At 40.4% G+C, this 23,598-nt stretch overlaps 1 protein-coding gene across 1 annotated transcript in view; it reads right to left on the reverse strand.

Annotated features, from left to right (window-relative positions):
• Window positions 1-3,166: 3,166 nt before the first annotated feature.
• si:ch211-225b11.4 (thyroid adenoma-associated protein homolog) overlaps window positions 3,167-23,598 on the reverse strand; it is an 89,933-nt gene continuing 69,501 nt past the window's right edge. Inside the window, exons 26-31 of the mRNA XM_057831137.1 lie at window positions 22,253-22,441; window positions 18,835-19,067; window positions 18,597-18,761; window positions 16,636-16,899; window positions 16,359-16,561; window positions 3,167-7,003 (exon numbers count right to left, since the gene is read on the reverse strand). Coding sequence (XP_057687120.1) covers window positions 6,744-7,003; window positions 16,359-16,561; window positions 16,636-16,899; window positions 18,597-18,761; window positions 18,835-19,067; window positions 22,253-22,441 — 1,314 coding nt within the window. The 3' untranslated portion in view covers window positions 3,167-6,743. The remainder of the gene's footprint in view (window positions 7,004-16,358; window positions 16,562-16,635; window positions 16,900-18,596; window positions 18,762-18,834; window positions 19,068-22,252; window positions 22,442-23,598) is intronic.

Genomic DNA, 23,598 nt, shown 5'->3' on the forward strand with positions numbered 1-23,598 from the left:
ATGATCACTTGTTACATTCTCTTAACATAGCTTACTTGTGAAGTTAAAGCAATTCTTTGTTTTTGTTGTTTGAGGAAAAACTGTTTAAAGAGAAAATATCCTACAAATAATGAGGCACTTTGTTTCACTTTCACAAAACATTTATGATTCATCACTGTACGTCATTGTCAAAAATACCATTTTGTTTGGAAAAAAAGAACAGCACATCCTACCCGTGTCTCTGAAGTGAGTCATTTTTCACACCCACCGCAAGAAGAAGCAGAAGGCAACGTGATGATGTAAGACCATTCTAATGTGTGGGTTGTCAACAAGCGGGCGCCCACCCTCTGTCAACTCCGAGCCAGTCCATCATCTTGAGCTCTCATGTGGTTGGGAAAATGGACACTTATGCGGGGAGATGGCCTCTAATGGAGCAAATAACCACCACAGTATTCCCCAGCTTCTCCTGATGCACTGCAGATACCGAGGATGCTCAGACACCACAAACAAAAACTTTACATTTATACACAACTACAATGGCAAATACAGTCATATTAATATACATCAGAACTAGGGTTGTTCCGATCATGTTTTTTTGCTCCCAAACCGATCCCGATCGTTTTAGTTCGAGTATCTGCCGATCCCGATATTTCCCGATCCGATTGCTTTTTTTTGCTCCCGATTCAATTCCAATCATTCCCGATTAATTTTTCTCGATCATATACAAGAAAAAAAAGAATAAAACTCGGACGAATATATACATTAAACATACAGTACTGTATTTGCTTACTATGACAATAAATCCTCAAGATGGCATTTACATAATTAACTCATTCACTCCCAGCCATTTTCACCAGAGCAAGGCCCTTCGCTCCCGGCCGTTTTTTCCGGATTTTGACTGATTTTGCAAGGCCCACAGAAAATTCTGTTCCATTGCTATATAAACATGGCACCCACCAAAAGAAAGATTAGATTCTCTTCTTTCAGCAGAAAAAAAATTCGGTTCATATCTTTTTCCATTCTTTAGAAATCAGCATTAGAAAATAGCTTAATTTGAGCAATTTTCCAATTTCTGATGAAAAAACGGAGAAAATGAGCTTTTTGTAAACGCATACATTTCAAACATAAGTTTGACTTTAACACGGCAATTTTTTGCTTCAGTGACATCCCAAACAACTGAATAATAGAGCAAAGTAGCAATTTATTCACACATGACTACTGAGAGATGACTGTTTGTCGCCGAGATGACGCCGTTGTCACCACGTCAGGCGTGTAAACTTTTCCCTCATCGTTGTCTGTCTCACAAAGATGGATTATTTTTGCGTTTCTGTGGGGTCTGCTTGGCGAGCTGATTTACTAAGGGTCTCACTCGTTTTGCGTAGTCGTCCAACGCCTGGCCTTCCAGGCGTCCTCTCGTTGTTTTGTTTGGTCGGAGTGCCGCCTGGCATCGTGCCGCCAGCGCTCCAACCATGCTGCCCGGCCGTTCACTGCTGGTGAATCGCGTTGCCTGGCCTTGCAAAATGCACTACTGCCCTCCAGTGGCCAGTTTTATTGCTTTAAAATAGGGTTGGAGTGTTTTTCTTTGTTTCTCGGATACAGTGGAAGGTATACAGTGCCTTGCAAAAGTATTCGGCCCCCTTGAATCTTGCAACCTTTCGCCACATTTCAGGCTTCAAACATAAAGATATGAAATTTAATTTTTTTGTCAAGAATCAACAACAAGTGGGACACAATCGTGAAGTGGAACAACATTTATTGGATAATTTAAACTTTTTTAACAAATAAAAAACTGAAAAGTGGGGCGTGCAATATTATTCGGCCCCTTTACTTTCAGTGCAGCAAACTCACTCCAGAAGTTCAGTGAGGATCTATGAATGATCCAATGTTGTCCTAAATGACCGATGATGATAAATAGAATCCACCTGTGTGTAATCAAGTCTCCGTATAAATGCACCTGCTCTGTGATAGTCTCAGGGTTCTGTTTAAAGTGCAGAGAGCATTATGAAAACCAAGGAACACACCAGGCAGGTCCGAGATACTGTTGTGGAGAAGTTTAAAGCCGGATTTGGATACAAAAAGATTTCCCAAGCTTTAAACATCTCAAGGAACACTGTGCAAGCCATCATATTGAAATGTGAGGAGCATCAGACCACTGCAAATCTACCAAGACCCGGCCGTCCTTCCAAACTTTCTTCTCAAACAAGGAGAAAACTGATCAGAGATGCAGCCAAGAGGCCCATGATCACTCTGGATGAACTGCAGAGATCTACAGCTGAGGTGGGAGAGTCTGTCCATAGGACAACAATCAGTCGTACACTGCACAAATCTGGCCTTTATGGAAGAGTGGCAAGAAGAAAGCCATTTCTCAGAGATATCCATAAAAAGTCTCGTTTAAAATTTGCCACAAGCCACCTGGGAGACACACCAAACATGTGGAAGAAGGTGCTCTGGTCAGATGAAACCAAAATTGAACTTTTTGGCCACAATGCAAAACAATATGTTAGGCGTAAAAGCAACACAGCTCATCACCCTGAACACACCATCCCCACTGTCAAACATGGTGGTGGCAGCATCATGCTTTGGGCCTGCTTTTCTTCAGCAGGGACAGGGAAGATGGTTAAAATTGACGGGAAGATGGATGCAGCCAAATACAGGAACATTCTGGAAGAAAACCTGTTGGTATCTGCGCAAGACCTGAGATTGGGACGGAGATTTATCTTCCAACAGGACAATGATCCAAAACATAAAGCCAAATCTACAATGGAATGGTTCAAAAATAAACGTATCCAGGTGTTAGAATGGCCAAGTCAAAGTCCAGACCTGAATCCAATGGAGAATCTGTGGAAAGAGCTGAAGACTGCTGTTCACAAACACTCTCCATCCAACCTCACTGAGCTCGAGCTGTTTTGCAAGGAAGAATGGGCAAGAATGTCAGTCTCTCGATGTGTAAAACTGATAGAAACATACCCCAAGCGACTTGCAGCTGTAATTGGAGCAAAAGGTGGCGCTACAAAGTATTAACGCAAGGGGGCCAAATAATATTGCACGCCCCACTTTTCAGTTTTTTATTTGTTAAAAAAGTTTAAATTATCCAATAAATTTTGTTCCACTTCACGATTGTGTCCCACTTGTTGTTGATTCTTGACAAAAAATTAAAATGTTATATCTTTATGTTTGAAGCCTGAAATGTGGGGAAAGCTTGCAAGATTAAGGGGGCCGAATACTTTTGCAAGGCACTGTATATGCTTTTTATTAAAAAAAACCCCGCAAAAGACGTATAAATACGTTTTTGGGACAGTGAAGCATTTAAAAATAGAACGTATTTATACGTTTCCGGGAGCAAATGAGTTAACATTCTTTCTGTGAGAGGGATCCACGGATAGAAAGACTTGTGACTTTGTATATTGTGACTAAATATTGCAATCTAGTGTATTTGTTGAGCTTTCAGTAAATGATACTGCAGCCATGCCCCAATGCATGATGGGAAGTGGAACCATGACTGTGCATCATGCTATCAATGGATATATCTTCTCTGCTTTGGGAAATAATTTAAGGTGTTAAGACAAAGAACAATTGCCACCTTCCTTCTCCAAATTGCTTCCCATTATATTTCTAATCATAGGGAGAGGGATTGCAAGGCTTTAGCCAATTGAAAAAAAGGCTCCAAAGCCTGTCAAACATCACTCTACTCATTTTGTGCTGCCTTTTATCTCTCTATATAGGTAAAACAGCGTCACTACACTTTGAGCGCGACAATGAGTGAGAGGGTCGTGCAGCGCATACATTAATTGCGTTAAATATTTAACCATGACACATTTTTTCAATAAATTAAATGCCGCCGTGATTGGGATATTTTGATAACCTCATCTTAAGCTTAAAGACTCTGCATGAGTGTAACATATTATGTCTGTAACTTTAAATACAATTAGAAAACGTATTAAAAAAAGGCATGGCCGATATTTTTTTGCCGATTCAGATACTTTGAAAATAACGTGATCGGACCCGATCGATCGGCATCATCTCTAATCAGAAACTTTTGGAATTTCTCACATTTCTTAACAAAATGATCAAATGTGATCTGATCTTTGTCAAAACCACACAAATGAAAAAAACTGTCTGCGTTAACTAAAACCACCCAAACATTTATAGGTTGTCATATTTTAATGAGGATAGCATGCAAACAATGACAGAAGGGGAGAAAATAAGTAATCGAACCCTATTCCTAAATGGACTTAAAGAGCATTTGAAACCATTTTTTACCAAACAATGTAAGTCAGGTGTGTGCCTAATCAATGATGAGTGTTTTAAAGCTGCCCTGCCCACTATAAAACACACACCTGGTAAGAATTGTCTTGATGAGACGCATTGTCTGATGTGCATCATGGTTCAGTCAAAAGAGCTGGATGAAGACCTGCGATCAAGGATTGTTGATTTGTATAAAGCTGGAAAGGATACAATACCATCTCTAAAAGTTTGGATGTTCATCAATTGACAGTCAGAGAAGTTTACAATGGAGAGTTTAGCACTGTTGCTTCTATCCCAAGGAGTGGGCGTCCACCAAAGATTAGGCAAAGAGTTCAGCGCAGAATACACAGACAGGTAAAAAAAAAAAAAAGAACCCTAGAGTGACTGCTGAAGACTCACAGAAATCACTGGCACAGTCCAATATCTATGTGCACACATCAACTTTATGTAAAACTATGGCCAAGAAGGTGTTCATGGGATGACACCACAGAGGAAGCCATTGCTGTCTAAACAAAAAAACAAAAACCCACTGTTGCTCATTCAACGTTTTTGGCAAAATATTTTTGTGGACTAATTAGACCAAAGTCGAACTGTCTGGCAGTAACAAACAACATCATTGGTGGAGGAAAAATGGAACATCTCAGCAACATCAACACATCATCCCCACTGTGAAGTATGGTGGAGAGAGCATCATGATTTGGAGCTGTTTTGCTACCTCAGGGCCTGGACAACTTGCAATCAATAATGGAAAAATGAATTCAAAGGCTTTGCAGGATGTTTTGCAGGAAAACCTAAGGCTGTCTGTCAGGCAGTTGAAGCTAAAATGAGGATGGATACTGCAACAAGACAATGATCCAAAACACAGAAGTAAATCAACTTCAGAATGTTTTCAGAAAAACAAAATACATGTTCTGGAGTGGGCAAGCCAAAGTCCAAACTTGAACACCATTGAGATTCTGTGGCATGACCTAAAGACTGTGATTCATGCCAGACATCCCAGGAATCTGACTGAACTCCAGCAGTTTTGTAGAGAAGAATGGATGTTTTCATCGATTTACCAAACGGATCTGCATCTACAAAGTTATTGCTGCCCCAGGGGGGGGCACAAAATATTAAATGTGATGGTTCACTTAACTATTTCCCCCCCTTCTGTCATTGTTTGCATGCTATCCTCATTAAAATTTGAAAACCTATCAATGTTTGGGTGGTTTTAGTTAAAGCACTGTTTTTTCATCTGTGTGATTTTTGCAAAGATCAGATCAGATTTGATGGTGATTTTATGCAGAAATGTGAGAAATTCCAAATGGTTCAGATACTTTTTCATACGACTGTATGCTGTATAAATTCTAAGTTTTGCATGTTTATGAAAACAACACAATTCTTTGTAGTTCATTGCACTGAAGAATTCAAGAAACGGGGTCGACGTCACTGTAAAGTACCTTTGGTGCCTTCATCAGAATCTCATCATCAAAATTAGCAAATTGATGAAACAATGTCTTATCATATTGGGCCAAACATACCTTTAAAGGGAACCTCAGACTTCAAGACTTGCTCTATTTTCAGAGCACCGCCACGCAGACCTCAACAAAGCATCCAATAGCAGAGGGGCAGGCGTACTTATATCTGTACTATTAGGCTGTTTCGGCAGACGGATACACGCAAATCACGGCCAATGAAACCTTTACAAATGTGCTTTTTTAAAGTTTAGCGAAAAATGACTCTCATACCCCTCTTTGCTAAGCTAAATGGTACTTCGATATGTGTTTGAGTGGAAATGTAGTTCACGAATAACAGCAAAAACTATTCACTTTCTCACCGAAACTATTACAACTCTTTACATGGCTATTATAATGCCTCCTACTCCTTAAAGTAGGAAAAGTTGCCGTTTACTTGTGCAACAACGAAAAATATACACATTGGTGCTTGGGACTATAGCAAAGTGTGTAGTATAGAAAATTAGTGTTATCATTCAACCCATTATATAATTTCAAACTACATATTAATTGAAAATATTTACTTTTATTTGGGGAAATTGGCAATTAGTAAAAGCACATAAAAGTGTACGGACATCCTTGTTTTCTTCATCTGGTGCTCCACTAAGATTTGTGCGAGCTAGCTAAATTTAGCTTACCACCGCATAGACCAAAAGACCCAAAAGACAATACAGTATGTCCAATGTCACTAATAGCCATGGTTTTCCTCAGTAATTAACATTCTGACATATCTTTCTGTGTAAACAGCTTTAAAACGGCACTTATGTTTTTTTTGTGTGTTCTTTGCGACACAATTGTTCGCTAAGGCCTAGCCAAAATAGCCAGGAAATTGGTGCCAAGTAAAGTTTGTTAAAACGTCATGTCTGAGAGGGAAGAAGAACAATTGTTGAGTTAAACATCAGTGGTTTCCTCTGCTTCCATCTTCATATACTGTAGTCCATTCATTGTAAACATGGACGACAGTAGCATTAGTGGGTTCACTGTTCATTCATTTAGGCCAAGGTCAAACATCCAGATGTAATTTCATCAGCTATCTTTGCTTATTATTAAGAGTCCATGTGTAATGTCTCCAGACAAATAAGATGTGAGAGCAGAGTTCACACGGACACCTTGTTGACTTAGATGACTAAAAACATCCTTTAAAGTCACCTGTAGGGCTGAAGGATCACAAAGGTGTTGCACATGCTCACAAGTTTTGCACAAGTGGAGAAGGAAAGTAGCTCTTGTTAGCAGGCCGCAAATGGTGCTGTGAAACTGGGGATCTGTGAGGAGCGTCAGCTTCTTAGCTAGGAAGACAAGATTGAAACACAAAGCTCATTATGGATAACTCTGCTGTACAATATAATATTTAAAGAGCATACGACATGGGAAAAAAAGTCTTAAATGGCATTATTATGTGAATTAGAATTATATTTTGAGACGATTCGACTATATACAACAATTAAGCAAAGCACAGATGACGAGAAAATAGTCTTTTAATCTGCTGGTTAGCCACGCCTACCATTATAGGGCTTTAGCGTCCCCAACAGGTAGATGACGTCAGCGGTAGACTAGGCTCATCGGTTTTACTATTCAGCCCATTAAGGGGGAATTATTCAGAACGAGGAAAACGCGACGAAGAGAGCCGCAAAACGTCATTGTTTCAGTCTCTCTACTCCAATATTTTTACCGGATATTCTTTTTATCCAAGTATTTTTCCCCAATAGCTATATAAATGGCTTGAGAAGGACCAGTCAGATCCGTCGAGGGGGAACTATTCACAACGAGGAAAACGCGACGAAGAGAGCGGCAAAATGTCATTGTTTCTATCTCTTTACTTCAATATTTTTACAAGATATTCTTTTTATCCAAGTATTTTCCCCAATTGCTAAATAAACGGCATGGTCATGACAAATAACAGTCTTATGCTAAATGGAATATGAAATAATAAAAATGCATTTATTCCGGACGACATGGCAAAATTACTCCATAATGGTCAAAACTGTCGACTTCACCTTTACTGTCGACCTCCCGAACGAAATTTTATGACACCTAAATCAGACATGTCATTTCCCTTCCCCGGCTTCGGAGAATGTAAACAAACCAAATGGCGTGACGGCTAGCCGACATGCTAACCCGAACCGAGTGATGTTTCAAAGTCTTCGAAGCGGAAAATCACACATAACTCGCCTGGATTATTAGACATGATGACCGAGTTGTCGATTCTCTTTGCGGATCGGCAAACCGCCCGGCGGAGAGCAATTCACAGTTCGTTCCCCGGAGGAGGGTGGCTGCAGTTGTTGTGCAGCTAACGTGCTGCTAATGTGCATGAGGAGAGCTTTTTACATGCCTATCAATAATCAAACGTAAGTAGTTCTTTATTTAAAGAAAGTTTGTAGTGTTTACTTTGTAATAGCTGTATTAATATTTGACATAATATTAAACAAGATGTTTACTCACTTCCTCCTAAGTCCAATGGTCCCACTGTAGTCAGGTTTGTTTTGGCCAATATCCACGGTGAATGTGAACCTTTTGAAACTCCAAAAAGGGGCATACGCCTCTCCCTCATACAGAATGATTTTTCTGCAGCCGTTTGGCTGGCATGATGCGAAAAAAAAACGTATTAATCCGCAAAATCAGCTGAATCCTTCGTCCTCATACACAACAGTACGCTGAATTGTGAAGAGGACGTCTTCTACCGTACACGTCACAGCGCCCTCCTCCTCAATGCAAGACCGAAGCCGGAAGTCACTCATTTTTATGGCGCGGGATTAAAAAAACCAAATAAATATAGCGATCGCTCCCACACACATCCAAGCGGTCCATATCATTCAGGAGCATAAAATACCACGTGTATTATGAAATAAACATGCTTTTTCGTGTCACATACACTTTAAAGGGAACAATGTACTGAAAAATATGTAGGCTCTAATAAGCCACAATTGTTCTTTTATGATAAAATATGTTATTAGAAACACGTAAAATATTGCCATCGATTTAAAAATCTATAATATTTAGTAGAGGCGTGCGAAATTTCCGATTCTTAGATTATTCGCGATTCGGCCGCGGAAGATTTGAGAACGATTCAAACATCCAAATTCCGATGATTGAATTATACCAGGTAAAGCGGAACTAAAACACAGTCAGCGCGGTCTTCAGGACGCAATGAGGAACGGACCGAAAGTAAAGATCATGTTCAACTCATGCCGCTCGATAAGAAAAGCAGTAATACCTGACTGCGGCTGACAGCCGCAACAAACAACGGCCAGTTACTAGTTGCTACAAACATACGGCCACAATAATGCTATGGTAGATATCACATATAAGTAGAACTAGAAGCGAAATGACAGACGACGGCGGGGTTAGAACATGTATAGAGAACTAGATGCAAAATGACAGACTTTAGCCCACGTTAGTAAAAAGCCGCCATGTTAAAGCAGTGGACTTCTCTGGAAGGCTCTGTTGTAGTAAACCTAATCAACTATCTAAAATACTCCTAAATCGACAAAATCTTGACTTGAATCTATCTTTAAATGATGAGTTGTAAAACTTTCACATGTCAACAGTAGACAGAAGGCAAATTATGCGTGTCAGTAATCGATTTAAAATCTAATCGTAGCCTCTGAATCATAATCGAATCGTTTGGTGCCCAAAGATTTCCACCTCTAATATTTAGTACATGTTTTGACCTCCAGAGTGCGCCATGTTTTACGTGCTTAATGCACGCTGGGGTGATGATGCAGTTGGGCTGTACTGGGAGAATAGCTGGGCTAACTAGCTAGCAAATGAAGCTAGTATGACGACTGGCATGATTTTGTCACATTCTGCTGCTGTTTCAAACTGTTTTGTTACAGAGCTGTGGGATGAGTTCCTGACGTCGTACCTGCATCAAATTCCACCTCATCAGCAGTGTCTTTAAACCGATCCTAGGCGGCTTGCCGAGTTATTGACTTTCTGCCATTTAAGAGTTTGTGGTTGCGTCCTCGCCTTGTTTTTTCGCTCGCCTACCTCTCACCGCGGTTTTACCTCATTTTTCTGTTTTTGGTTTCCCTTTGTGCGATCACTTGTTTTTTTTTTGTGTGTTCAATAAACCCACTCAATGCAATCCCTCTGTTATTGTTGTCTTGGTGCTTCTGCCTTTGCAGACCATAACAGATGTGTTGGTTTTCATCTGAAGACTTGGCACTGATTACAGCTATTAGATCGATAAACAATACACATACTATCGATGTAGAAAAAAATAACATGGTCATTGTAGTGTTAGTTAATAATACTAAATAATAATACTGAATAGTGTGGTCTTGACCGCTACCTGCATGCAGTGACAGTGCGGAGTTTGCAGCTGTCACTGTCAGATCTACCGATACACATGAATGCAGCATATTTCCCGAAAGTGCTTCCTGGAAGTATCCACTCATATGCCTATCACAGCCTAAGATATGAGCATAAATTACCATATTAAGGAGCCATGTGTAGATTGTGTAATGGAGTGAATAGCCTAATATGTAGGGCTGCAGCTACTGATTATTTAAGTAGTCTATCAATCGATGAACTAGTAAGTTTTAAATAATTGAGTAATTGGATAAGGAAAATGAAAAATGCCTGAGCTGTGGATCTAAGGACAACAAAAGAACAACTGGCTAACTTACATGGCAAAAATCCACTTATATAAATGCTATGAAATGCTAACTTTTTTTTTTACAATGCTCTTAACACATGGTTCAATCATATTCCTACAAAAAAAAACAGCTAATTAAACCTATAAACCAAATTACGAATGCATTAAAAAACATTAGCTCAAACAAAAACTTAGTTTATGTTGTTCTTAACAGGGAGCATCTGGCTTCAACCAGGGGATAAAGTTTATTGAATTGAACTGAAATTGAATTGAGTTATGTCATATTTACTGTCGCCACTAGAGGGCAGTATATCCACCCAAATCAATACAACAAAATGAAACCACTTTCAAAACAAACCATTGCAACGCCACTTTAATTAAACGAATACTCCAAGCAGCAAAATTCAATTCAAAATCTTTTTTGTAATGGAATTACTCGAGTTATTCGATTAATCGTTGCAGGCACATTCTGTAGATTGCTATGTAGACTTAAAGTGCATATGACACGAAAAAGCATGTTTATTTCATAATACACGCGGTATTTTATGCTCCTGAATGATATGGACCGCTTGGATGTGTGTGGAAGCGATCGCTATATTTATTCAGTTTTTTGAATCCCGCACCATGAAAATGAGTGACTTCCGCCTTCGGTCTTGCATTGAGGAGGAGGGTGCTGTGACGTGTACGATAGAAGGCGTCCTCTTCACTATACAGCGTACTGTTGTGTATGAGGACGAAGGATTCAGCTGATTTTGCGGATTAATACATTTATTTTTCGCATCACACCAGCCAATCGGCTGCAGAAAACTCATTCTGTATGAGGGAGAGGCGTATAGGCCTTTTTGGAGTTTCAAAAGGTTCTTATTCACCGTGGATATTGGCCAAAACAAGCCCGACGACTACTGTGGGACCATTAGACTTACGAGGAAGTGAGTAAACATCTTGTTTAGTATTATGTCAAATATTAATACAGCTATTACAAATTAAACATTACAAACTTTCTTTAAATAAAGGACTACTTGCGTTTGATCATTGATAGGCATGTAAAAAGCTCTCCTCATGCACATTAGCAGCACGTTAGCTGCACAACAACTGCAGCCACCCTCCTCCGGGGAACGAACTGTAAATTGCTCTCCGCCGGGCGGTTTGCCGATCCGCAAGGACAATCGACAACCCAGTCGTCATGTCATGATTTTCCGCTTCGAAGACTTTGAAAACTCACTCGGTTCGGCTAGCTGTCACGCGTCTTGGTTTGTTTACATTCTCCGAAGCCGGGGAAGGGAAATGACATATGTCCGATTTAGGTGTCATAAAATATCGTTCGGGAGGTGCGACAGTAAAGGTGAACTGGACAGTTTTGACCATTATGGAGTCATTTTGCCATGTCGTCCTGAATAAATGCATTTTTATTATTTCATATTCCATTTAGCACAAGACTGTTATTTGTCATAACCATGCCATTTATTTAGCAATTGGGGAAAATAGTTGGATAAAAAGAATATGCTGTAAAAATATTGAAGTAAAGAGACAGAAACAATGACATTTTGCAGCTCTCTTCCTTGCGTTTTCCTTGTTGTGAATAGTTCCCCCTCGACGGGCTGACTGATCCTTCTCAAGCCATTTATATAGTTATTGGGGAAAAATACTTCGATAAAAAGAATCTCCTGTAAAAATATTGGAGTAGAGAGACTGAAACAATGACATTTTGCGGCTCTCTTCGTCGAGTTTTCCTCGTTCTGAATAATTCCCCCTCAATGGGCTGAATAGTAAAACCGATGAGCCCAGTCTACCGCTGACGTCATCCACCTGTTGGGGAGGCTAAAGCCCTATAATGGTAGGCGTGGCTAACCGGCAGATTAAAAGACTAGTTTCTCGTCATCTGCGCTTTGCTAAATTGTTGTATATAGTCGAATCGTCTCAAAATATGATTCTAATTCACAAAATAATGCCATTTAAGACTTTTTCTCCTGTCGTATGCTCTTTAAAACCAAACTAAATCGAAAGTATTAAAACATTTTTTTTAACCAATGAAATTTATACTGTGGCACTGTAGATCAATATGTCTGCCGACGCCCGTGGTATATTCCAAACTGGTCGCTAACGAATCACAGGGCTAATATAGATCATTCAGTTTAGAAAAGGGTAAGATCAAACTGACTAGCTCTGTTGTTTAATATGGTAAACCAAGCTATTATAGAAAAAGCCCCAAAGATATATCAATTCTTGCCAAGAGCATATCGATAACCTTTTGGAAACAAGTATCACGATTAGGCATGTGCCGGTATAAGATTTTCACGGTACGATAACCGTGAGCAAAAATACCGCGGTTTCACGGTATTGCAATTATAGCTCCAAAATTTTGAGATGTATGGGTTTAAAAAAATAATAAAATTTCCATCGAACAAAATTTTTTTTCAAAACATATTTGCAAATTGGAACATGAATATAATGTGAAAATAAATAAATTAACAAAAAAATAAATATTTTATATAAAATTAAAATAAATAGAACCTAGACTATACCCACAGCCACAGCTCAAGTTGCTCAATATTAGAGTAAGAACAAAATAATTCCTATAAAAAGTAAAACACCTCTAAATAAAATTAAAAATATATACTGTATGACTTTTTTTGAGGGGGGAAGCTCAAGTGAAGTTTCGCCATTTTCAGCCACTGTGTCAACTCTAGTCTACATGATGCCATGCCTTTGTGTTAAAAAGAAGAAGTCATAAGTTAGTACGTTAGTTAAAAATGTATAAGTTAGTTTTATAAATTAGTTAAAATGTAAATATTGTTGAGGAAAGGTTTCATCTAAAAAAAAAAAAATAATAAAGAAAAGTCAGGAGTGAGGCCTCCTCTCTCAATTAGCGATCTTTGACGCGATTCTTTTTCTTTTCCCCCTACATCAGTGCTTCTCAATTATTTTCTGTCACGCCCCCCCAAGGAAGACGTAAATGTTTCGCGCCCCCCCAAACTCTCTGCCGCCACTGTAAATAGTATCATTTGTCTATAAAATTACTATTATAAATACGCATCTGCCTAACATTGTGTCCTTTTTTTCTAATAAAGAAAAAAAGTAACATAGATCAACTTATAATAAAGTATAACTTTATTATAAACATTGTTTTGTTTGTAACAGAGAAGACTTGATGTGCATCAATTTGCCTGAATAAAAAAAAAAAATTCACATCCAAACTAAAAAATACACTCAAAGTACATTTTTGACCAATAAAATGTAATAAAATCAGTAAATAATACCAAATTAAAATTGATTAGAAACATTCACTCATGAGGACAATGTGCCAAAAAATTTGACCGAAAAAACAAATCTGAATAAGGGGGGGGGGGGGGGGTTAGTGTCCTTGGACAGGACAGTTTTTATTTTTGCTGCTCACAGTATTTACCTCCTTTGCAATGATGTGGAGTTATTTTTCAATTAACATGCTAACAATGCTCACTGGCTTACTGATATAACACTGACAAAGCAGGACGATTGTTGGCAATATTCGGCACATTTTCACTGAAAAAATCAAGCGGCTTAACAATGAGATTGGGGTCTAATGTCTTTAAGTGGCGTCTTAATTGATTTGGCTTCTTGCTGTCTGCTATAATTATTTTTAGACACAGTAAACAGTGGTCTTTCATCATCACCCACTGTATTAAAAGTCAAAGCTAAAAGGCAAACGGCACGAAAAAAGCGCATTCACGGCGGCCGAGGTAGAACCGTAGGTGAGGGCAGTCGTCGTGACGATCCCAAGCCGAAAATGGCACTTCTCGGGCGGCGACGTGAGAACCGGACAAGACAGTGGGTCGCTGCGTGAGTGAGTCCGGTCGGAAAACGGCTTTCGAAAACGGCGGTGGCACACTGCTCTTCATATCTGTTGTCTGTGTGTGCTGAGTGCTCTTCCTTAGTTCAAAAATACTGCGCGCATTCTGAAAATGAGAGCGCCACTGCAACCTACTGAGTGGATGTGCAAGTACACTTTATTCCAGTACGGCAAAAAAAAACAAAAAAAACACATAAAACATGTTCCCCGAGGTCACATGCGCCCCCCCAGGGGGGCGCGCCCCACTATTTGAGAAGTACTGCCCTACATTCAAGCTTTTCTCTCACTCAGCGGTTGTGAGACATAAAACGAAGCTGCTCTCCCAGTTTAGCCTAGGCTAACATTCGTCTTTGTAAGTTTTAGTTAGTTTGTATATTGAATTTGAAAGGAAAATGTGTGTTTTGTTTTTGGCGAACTTTTTATTGGTGCTACTGCTATCCTGTTGAACCTAATCACACGTGGAAAAATACAATTGTACAACGTTTTAAATGTATTTATTTGTATATTTGACCACGATTTGAGAGCTCAATAAATTGAAGAAAAGTACGCCTTGTGTTTGGAGGATTTGTTTTTGGGTTTGCTGGCTGTTTAGCAAAATAGCGTCAATGACACTCACGGCAACAAACGGGAAGGGGTGAGCAGTGCCGCTTCGGCTGCATTTTGGCACATGAAAAATAGCGAATACCGTACTAAGGTATGACGGAAAATTTTAGTGGTTTTGAAACCGCGACGTTTTCACACCACGGTAAACCGTGAAACCGGTAACCGGCACATGTCTAATCACGATATAGACCCTACTCACATGACGTCACAACCACGCCTCCGTGCCATATTGTCCATCTACTCGTCGTTTTGACGCATTACCGCTACGTAAATTCCTCCTATTATGGTGTGTTTTTCTGCTCGTTAACATTAATAATCAAAATGGTGAAGGCGTGTGTGGCGGTTGGTTGCAATAACAGAGAAGATAGACAAAGAGACTAAGTTTTACCATATTCCGAGAGACCCGGAGAGGAGAGCGAGATGGACTGCTGCAATTCGACGAGAAAACTGGGCTCCGAACGATTACCACGGATTATGTAGTAGTCATTTTATATCTGGTAAGATGCATTTAATATATATTAAGAGGGTTTTGGGCTGACAACCACAATTAAGATCATTGCGAGGCTAATCGCCGACAACATACAGTTTCAAATTCAAGATGCTTATTTCTTAAACCATCATTACATTTTGAATAATATTTAGCTGGTACCAAGTGAAAGAAGCTGGCCTCGTCTACGGATCATCAGTTAAAGAGGTGTGTCCAAACCTTTTGCAAAGGGGGCCAGATTTGGTGTGGTAAAAATGCAGGGGGCTACCTTGGATGATTTACATAGAACAATATATTTAAACAAATGTTAGCAAGCCCTGCTGTGTGTCACATTTGCTTTATTATTTTTTTTAAATTCATAATTTCAACAGTCTCGTCTTTGAGGCGTTCTCTTGCGAAATACTACTGCTGTAGCTTCAAGTTGCTATAATTTCTCGCTGCGTATCTTCCCTGTAATGTTGTCGCACATGTCAGCGTGTCTTGTTATTATCGCGTCACATCGAACTCTTTGAAAACAGCGAGTGTCTCTTTGCAAATGAGGCAAAGTTGTTGCGTGTTTTATTGAAGAAATAGTCCAATATCCACCTATCCTTGAAGCGTCGGCCATCGCAGTCAACTTTTTTTGTTTTTTGATTGTCGCCATTTTAGAAATCACACAGGGTAATCTTGCTTAGCGTGCTGCTCTTAATGTTTTTCAAAGTTTCGTGAGAATAGGCCGAGTTTCTGTGGAAAAGATAGTTGTAGATATCAAGGTAGCAGATGTCAGGCAGAGAGGGCGAAGGCAGCGGGTCGAAAAATATCGATTTAGGCATCAAATATGGATCTGGCGAATGGATAGACTGAAGCTTTTCCACATAATGCCTTTTATGCAACGCGTCCAATGAGTTTACCGCGTCTGAAAGCACTGGGGCTTCCACGAATTGCTCTATAAACAGAACGACTAATTGAAACGATTGAGAATAGAGCTAAACAGAGACGGATAATATGGCGGCCGGATACAGCGACACGTCATTCTGTGACGTCGGTGAGTAGGGTCTATAGCACCATTTCGATATTTTGTCACACCCCCTTATTAACCAATAAAACTCATTCCAGAAGCAACACTTTCTATACATACAAGTGGACTACCTGGTTGAAGGTCTTTACAGAGTGTAAGGTTGTCCAGCAACAGAGTTACATTCTCTTCCGCCCACGTACTGAGGCTCTGTGCCATCACTGAAGATTCCGCGGACTTTTCAGCCATGAGCAGCAGGTAAGGCAAAACATGTAAACACATCACGGATGGCTCAGCAAACACATTCGCATCGTCTTGCTCATAGAGGCTTCCGCACCTGAAAAAGACACCGTGTAAAGTTTAGCACCCGTGACTCAAGCCCATCCTGAAGATGAATCAGCAGTCACCCACCCGCTGTCCATGACTTCTCTCAGCACAGATCTGAGGTCAGAGTGGGGCACATGACACAGGAGGACTTCCAAAGTTTTCGGTGTGTCCCAACACTCCTCCAGTAACAAATCCAGCAAGAGCGGTACAGCCAGGTTGACCTGCGTGAGGTAGACACTCCTCTGTGCTCTTCCTCTGGCGTGATGAAGCATCGAGATAAAGCTGGCTGCTTTGGTCCTCACCAATTGGCTTTGGTCCTGCAGCAAGTCCAAGCATGTCCTCAGCAACCTGCACAAGACACACTTGCTTTAATAAATCATTAAAGTACGGTGCCTTGCAAAAGTATTCGGCCCCCTTGAACCTTGCAACCTTTCGCCACATTTCAGGCTTCAAACATAAAGATATAACATTTAAATTTTTTGTCAAGAATCAACAACAAGTGGGACACAATCGTGAAGCGGAACAAAATTTATTGGATAATTTAAACTTTTTTAACAAATAAAAAACTGAAAAGTGGGGCGTGCAATATTATTCGGCCCCCTTGCGTTAATACTTTGTAGCGCCACCTTTTGCTCCAATTACAGCTGCAAGTCGCTTGGGGTATGTTTCTATCAGTGTTGCACATCGAGAGACTGACATTCTTGCCCATTCTTCCTTGCAAAACAGCTCGAGCTCAGTGAGGTTGGATGGAGAGTGTTTGTGAACAGCAGTCTTCAGCTCTTTCCACAGATTCTCGATTGGATTCAGGTCTGGACTTTGACTTGGCCATTCTAACACCTGGATACGTTTATTTTTGAACCATTCCATTGTAGATTTGGCTTTATGTTTTGGATCATTGTCCTGTTGGAAGATAAATCTCCGTCCCAGTCTCAGGTCTTGTGCAGATACCAACAGGTTTTCTTCCAGAATGTTCCTGTATTTGGCTGCATCCATCTTCCCGTCAATTTTAACCATCTTCCCTGTCCCTGCTGAAGAAAAGCAGGCCCAAACCATGATGCTGCCACCACCATGTTTGACAGTGGGGATGGTGTGTTCAGGGTGATGAGCTGTGTTGGTTTTACGCCAAACATATCGTTTTGCATTGTGGCCAAAAAGTTCAATTTTGGTTTCATCTGACCAGCGCACCTTCTTCCACATGTTTGGTGTGTCTCCCAGGTGGCTTGTGGCAAACTTTAAACGAGACTTTTTATGGATATCTTTGAGAAATGGCTTTCTTCCTGCCACTCTTCCATAAAGGCCAGATTTGTGCAGTGTACGACTGATTGTTGTCCTATGGCCCACCTCTGCTGTAGATCTCTGCAGTTCATCCAGAGTGATCATGGGCCTCTTGGCTGCATCTCTGATCAGTTTTCTCCTTGTTTGAGAAGAACGTTTGGAAGGACGGCCGGGTCTTGGTAGATTTGCAGTGGTCTGATGCTCCTTCCATTTCAATATGATGGCTTGCACAGTGCTCCTTGAGATGTTTAAAGCTTGGGAAATCTTTTTGTATCCAAATCTGGCTTTAAACTTCTCCACAACAGTATCTCGGACCTGCCTGGTGTGTTCCTTGGTTTTCATACTGCTCTCTGCACTTTAAACAGAACCCTGAGACTATCACAGAGCAGGTGCATTTATACGGAGACTTGATTACACACAGGTGGATTCTATTTATCATCATCGATCATTTAGGACAACATTGGATCATTCAGAGATCCTCACTGAACTTCTGGAGTGAGTTTGCGCCACTGAAAGTAAAGGGGCCGAATAATATTGCACGCCCCACTTTTCAGTTTTTTATTTGTTCAAAAAGTTTAAATTATCCAATAAATGTTGTTCCACTTCACGATTGTGTGCCACTTGTTGTTGATTCTTTACAAAAAAATTAAATTTCATATCTTTATGTTTGAAGCCTGAAATGTGGCGAAAGGTTGCAAGATTCAAGGGGGCCGAATACTTTTGCAAGGCACTGTATTAGTGAAAGAGTGTGTGTACACATCTAACCGTACTTTATCATGACAGCTGGGGGAATAAGGCCATGGCTCATTAGCGGAAGACCAGCCACGCACAGAGCTTCAGCACAAGCTATTCTCACAACTTCAGCAGCATCAGGGGATCGGAAATATTCCAAGACATCACACCAGCGTTGGATTACAGAATTCTGAAGACTTTTGCTTTCAAAGATGAGAAGATAAGAGTTAGACCTAAGTATTAAGTCAATGAAACATGTAAAAAAAGGAGACCAACCATTGGGGAAGCAGGAGGCTTGCACCATGAAGAGCCTGGGACAAGAACTCTGACCCGCCCCTTTTATTTTCTAGGTCCTTCAATAATAAATCCAGACAATCTCGCAGAGCAGACTCCTCAAGTGGGAAGGGTGCAGCAAGAGAATCTCCTCTGGCCATCACTTCTATCAAGGCTGCAAGGTGGGCCCTACGGTACTCCTTAATGGGGCTCAACAGAGCCTTCCTCAGACTACACTGCAAATAAAGAACATCGAAATACACTCTCGATGTTGTTGTCCATGCTGTATTTGAGGCTCAAACTGTACAAAAACAAGCTGTATATGCGTATAAATTAGGGATGTCACGATCACATATTTTTGCACCAGAGTCCGAGTTATCTGATTTTAAGAATCTGCCAATACAGAGTCCCGATCTGATACCGAAAAGCTATAGCTATTGAGAGAGTTGGTACGCTCCATTAGCAGCGGGAGCTAAACTGAGGAAAAGCTACGAGTGACGTCACCACTCGAAATTAATATCTCTATAAAAGCATAATACTGTATCAACAAAACCGTTGCAGCACAAACGATTGACATCATTTTTATATAAATTTGCATCTGATGGGGGGGAGGGGGCAACTTCATGGAGGTCCGTATAGAGCCTACCCACGTGACGTCACAACTCTTGTGGTACCGCCCACTTGTCCGTCAAAACATAGTGTTAACCTGTTACGGCTACGTACATTTCTCCTATTTACGGCGTGTTTTTCTGCTCCCTAACATTAATAATCAAAATGGTGAAGGCGTGTGTGGCAGTTGGTTGCACTAACAGAGAAGATGGAAGGAGAGACTTGAAGTTTTACCGTATTCCGAGGGATCCAAAGAGCAGAGCGAAATGGACGGCTGCAATTCGACGTGAAAACTGGACACCAAAAAAATCACCACAGACTATGTAGTAGTCATTTTATATCCGGTAAGATGCATTTAATATATATTTAGAGAGTTTTGGCCTGACAACCACAATTAAGATCATTGCTAGGCTAATCGCCGACAACATACGACGTAGTACGACATAGTTTCAAATTCAAGATGTTTGTGACTTCCCTTTCTTCCACCATCGTTATTTTTTGAATAATATTTAGCTGGTACCAAGTGAAAGAAACTGGCCTCGTCTACGGGGCTGACAAATAACCACAATTAAGATCATTGCTAGGCTAATCGCCGACAACATACATGTATGTATGTAGTGAGAGTTCTATCGCTAAACCATATAAACATTAAAAGCCTTAACTCCATTGACAAACGACATGAAATACATTAGACTTGACACTGGATGTTAGCAAGAACAAAAGATTTTGAATTGAAAATTTCGTAACTCACCTTCCGAGCACAAGATTCCTGCCGAATTTTCGTGTACGAGGACCTGTTTCACCCAACCAGCAACGTAGCATTTATAAGCCTCCAAGCTCTTAAAGTTTTTCAAACTTTCGTGAGAATAGGCTGATTTTGTGTGGACAAGATAGTTGTAAATATCAGGGTCAGGCAGAGACGGCGAAGGCAGCCGGTCAAAAATCATCGATTTAGGCATCAAATATGGATCTGGCGACTGTATAGAACGAAGCTTTTCCTCATAACGCCTTTTATGCAACAGATCCAGTGAGTTTGCGGCATCAGAAAGCACCGGGTCTTCCATGAAATGCATTTTAAATTGCGCCATCAATTGAAAACAATGCTAATACAGAGTCGTTTTGACGGACAAGTGGGCGGAACCCTACAGCGAACACGTGGTACGTGGGTAGGCTCTATAGACCCTACTCACATGACGTCACAACAACGCCTCCGCGCCATATTGTCCGTCTACTCGTCGTTTTGACGCTTTACCGCTACGTAAATTCCTCCTATTATGGCGTGTTTTTCTGCTCGTTCACATTAATAATCAAAATGGTGAAGGCGTGTGTGGCGGTTAGTTGCAACAACAGAGAAGATAGACGGAGAGACTTGAAGTTCTACCGTATTCCGAGAGACCCGGAGAGGAGAGCGAGATGGACTGCTGCAATTCCACGAGAAAACTGGGCTCCAAACGATTACCACGGATTATGTAGTAGTCATTTTATATCTGGTAAGATGCATTTAGTATATATTTAGAGGGTTTTGGGCTGACAACCACAATTAAGATCATTGCGAGGCTAATCGCCGACAACATACAGTTTCAAATTCAAAATGCTTATTTCTTCCACCATCATTACATTTTGAATAATATCTAGCTGGTACCAAGTGAAAGAAGCTGGCCTCATCTACGGATCATCGGTTAAACAGGTGTGTCCAAACCTTTTGCAAAGGGGGCCAGATTTGGTGAGGTAAAAATGCGGGGGGCTACCTTGGCTGATTTACATAGAACAATATATTTAAACAAATGTTAGCAAGCCCTCCTGTGTGTCAAATTTGCTTTATTATTATTTTTAATTCATAATTTCAACAGTGATTGGCTGGCAACCAGTTCAGGGTGTCCCCTGCCTACTGCCCGTTGTCAGCTGGGATAGGCTCCAGCACCTCCGCGACCCTCGTGAGGAAAAAGCGGCATGGAAAATGAATGAATGAATGAATGAATGAATGAATTTCAACAGTCTCGTCTTTGTGGCGTTCTCTTTCGACACTCGGGCTCTTTCGAAATACTGCTACTGTGAAATTAAACTAGCTTCAAGTTGCTATAATTTCTCGGTGCATATCTTCCCTGTAATGTTGTCGTACATGTCAGCGTGTCTTGTTCGGTAATATCATTATCGTGTCACATCGAACTCTTTGAAAACAGCGACCGTCTCTTTGCAAATGAGACAGACACAGTTGTTGCGTATTCTATTGAAGAAATAGTCCAATATCCACCTATCCTTGAAGCGTCGGCCATCGCAGTCAACTTTTTTTTTTTTGATTGTCGCCATTTTAGAAATCACACAGGGTAATGTTGCTTAGAGTGCTGCTCTTAATGTTTTTCAAAGTTTCGCGAGAATAGGCCGAGTTTCTGTGGAAAAGATAGTTGTAGATATCAGGGTAGCAGATGTCAGGCAGAGAGGGCGAAGACCGTGGGTCGAAAAATATCGATTTAGGCATCAAATATGGATCTGGCGAATGGATAGACTGAAGCTTTTCCACATAACGCCTTTTATGCAATGCATCCAATGAGTTTACAGCATCTGAAAGCACTGGGGCTTCCATGAATTGCTCTATAAACTGAACGACTAATTGAAACCATTGAGAATAGGGCTAAACAGAGACGGACAACATGGCGGCCGGATACAGCGACACGTCATTCTGTGACGTCGGTGAGTAGGGTCTATTGATGGTCACAAAGCACATATAAAGTGTATAAAGGGTCTTTTTTTTTTTTTTTTTTTTTTTAAACTTCCGTGTTGTCCTCTTGCGGTTGTATTGCGTGATTTAACTCACCTGTAGCATACCCTGGATTAATTCTTCCAGGTGTTTGTTCAGTGAAGCATGGTTCTCCACCACCCATGTGACCAATGTCAGCCTCAGATCATAGCTGGCAGCGTTAAAAGTTTCCAAGATGTCAGACGCCCACTTGTGCTCGCCACAGACAAACTGGATGGCTTGTTGATGGAAGGAAGACAAGCCAACCTGAAATGAAGAAAATTTACGTAAATAAATATGCCGCTTTTCTGAAAATAGAAAAAAATTAATGTAATACTATAATTTACAAAGACTCCAAAAGCTGTTATTCTTTCTGTCTCAAAGAGTTTTTAAGCATTTTGGTGGTATTCAGTAGCTGATTATGCAATATGACATATTAGTGTTATCTGTATATAATGATCAGCTCTAGATGAGTAGTACAAAAACACTACAAACACAGCATTATATAGTTTATACTTATACAGCCCCTAGCAAAAAGTATGGAATCACCAGTTTCGGACGAGCACTCACTCCAGGGCCGGCCCAGGCCATTTGGGGGCCCTAAGCAAAATAACGCAAAGGGGCACATATTTTTGGCCCACCATTTGGTCACAGTGTACTGTGAAACCCATACATGCAATCCAACCCATACGTGCATATTTTGTATATTAATCAGATATTGCTGCACTGCATACTTCAAACTTCTCACCCCAAATGATTGTAAGTAGTTACAGTAGATAGCGCCAAACCTTTTTCTAAAAGTGGAAAGAAGTTAAGGAAGAATTTTTATTTTTTTAAGCTTGTAATCAAGTATCAAAACTCACAAAAGTGAAATAAAGCAAACTGTAGTAAACGAAATAGAATAAAAATAAAACAATTGCCAGATTGGGGGCCCCCTAGTGGTCAGGGGCCCTAAGCAGCTGCATAGTCTGTGTATAGGCTGGGCCGGCCCTGACTCACTCAAACATTTTATTATGTAATACAAACTCACATAAAAAGCTTGAAAAAATAATGAATTCGTTCAGAAACACTAAAAGAAATGAATAAAAAACATTGTGGTGGTCAGTGAATGTTACTTCTATATAGCAAGTGCAGGGAAATAAATGTAGAATCCCTCCCTTCTGAGGAAAAATATATGGAATCATGAGAAACAAAGAAATAACAATCAAAACACATCTCTAGTATTTAGTAGCGCCACCTCTGGCTTTTATGACAGCTTGCAGACTTGCAGTCTCGGAGACATGGACTTGATGAGTATTCTTCAACAATTTGGTGCCAACTCTCCAGAGGTTGCGCTAGACATTTTCGTGGTCTGTCATTTTGACTGACAGGGTCATAAAAATCCGGTCATAATCTATTTTTACCCGTCACTTAAATTTTTAAAA

The sequence above is a fragment of the Corythoichthys intestinalis genome, chromosome 3 (genome assembly GCF_030265065.1).
Source record: "Corythoichthys intestinalis isolate RoL2023-P3 chromosome 3, ASM3026506v1, whole genome shotgun sequence".
NCBI classification, from domain to species: Eukaryota; Metazoa; Chordata; class Actinopteri; order Syngnathiformes; family Syngnathidae; genus Corythoichthys; species Corythoichthys intestinalis.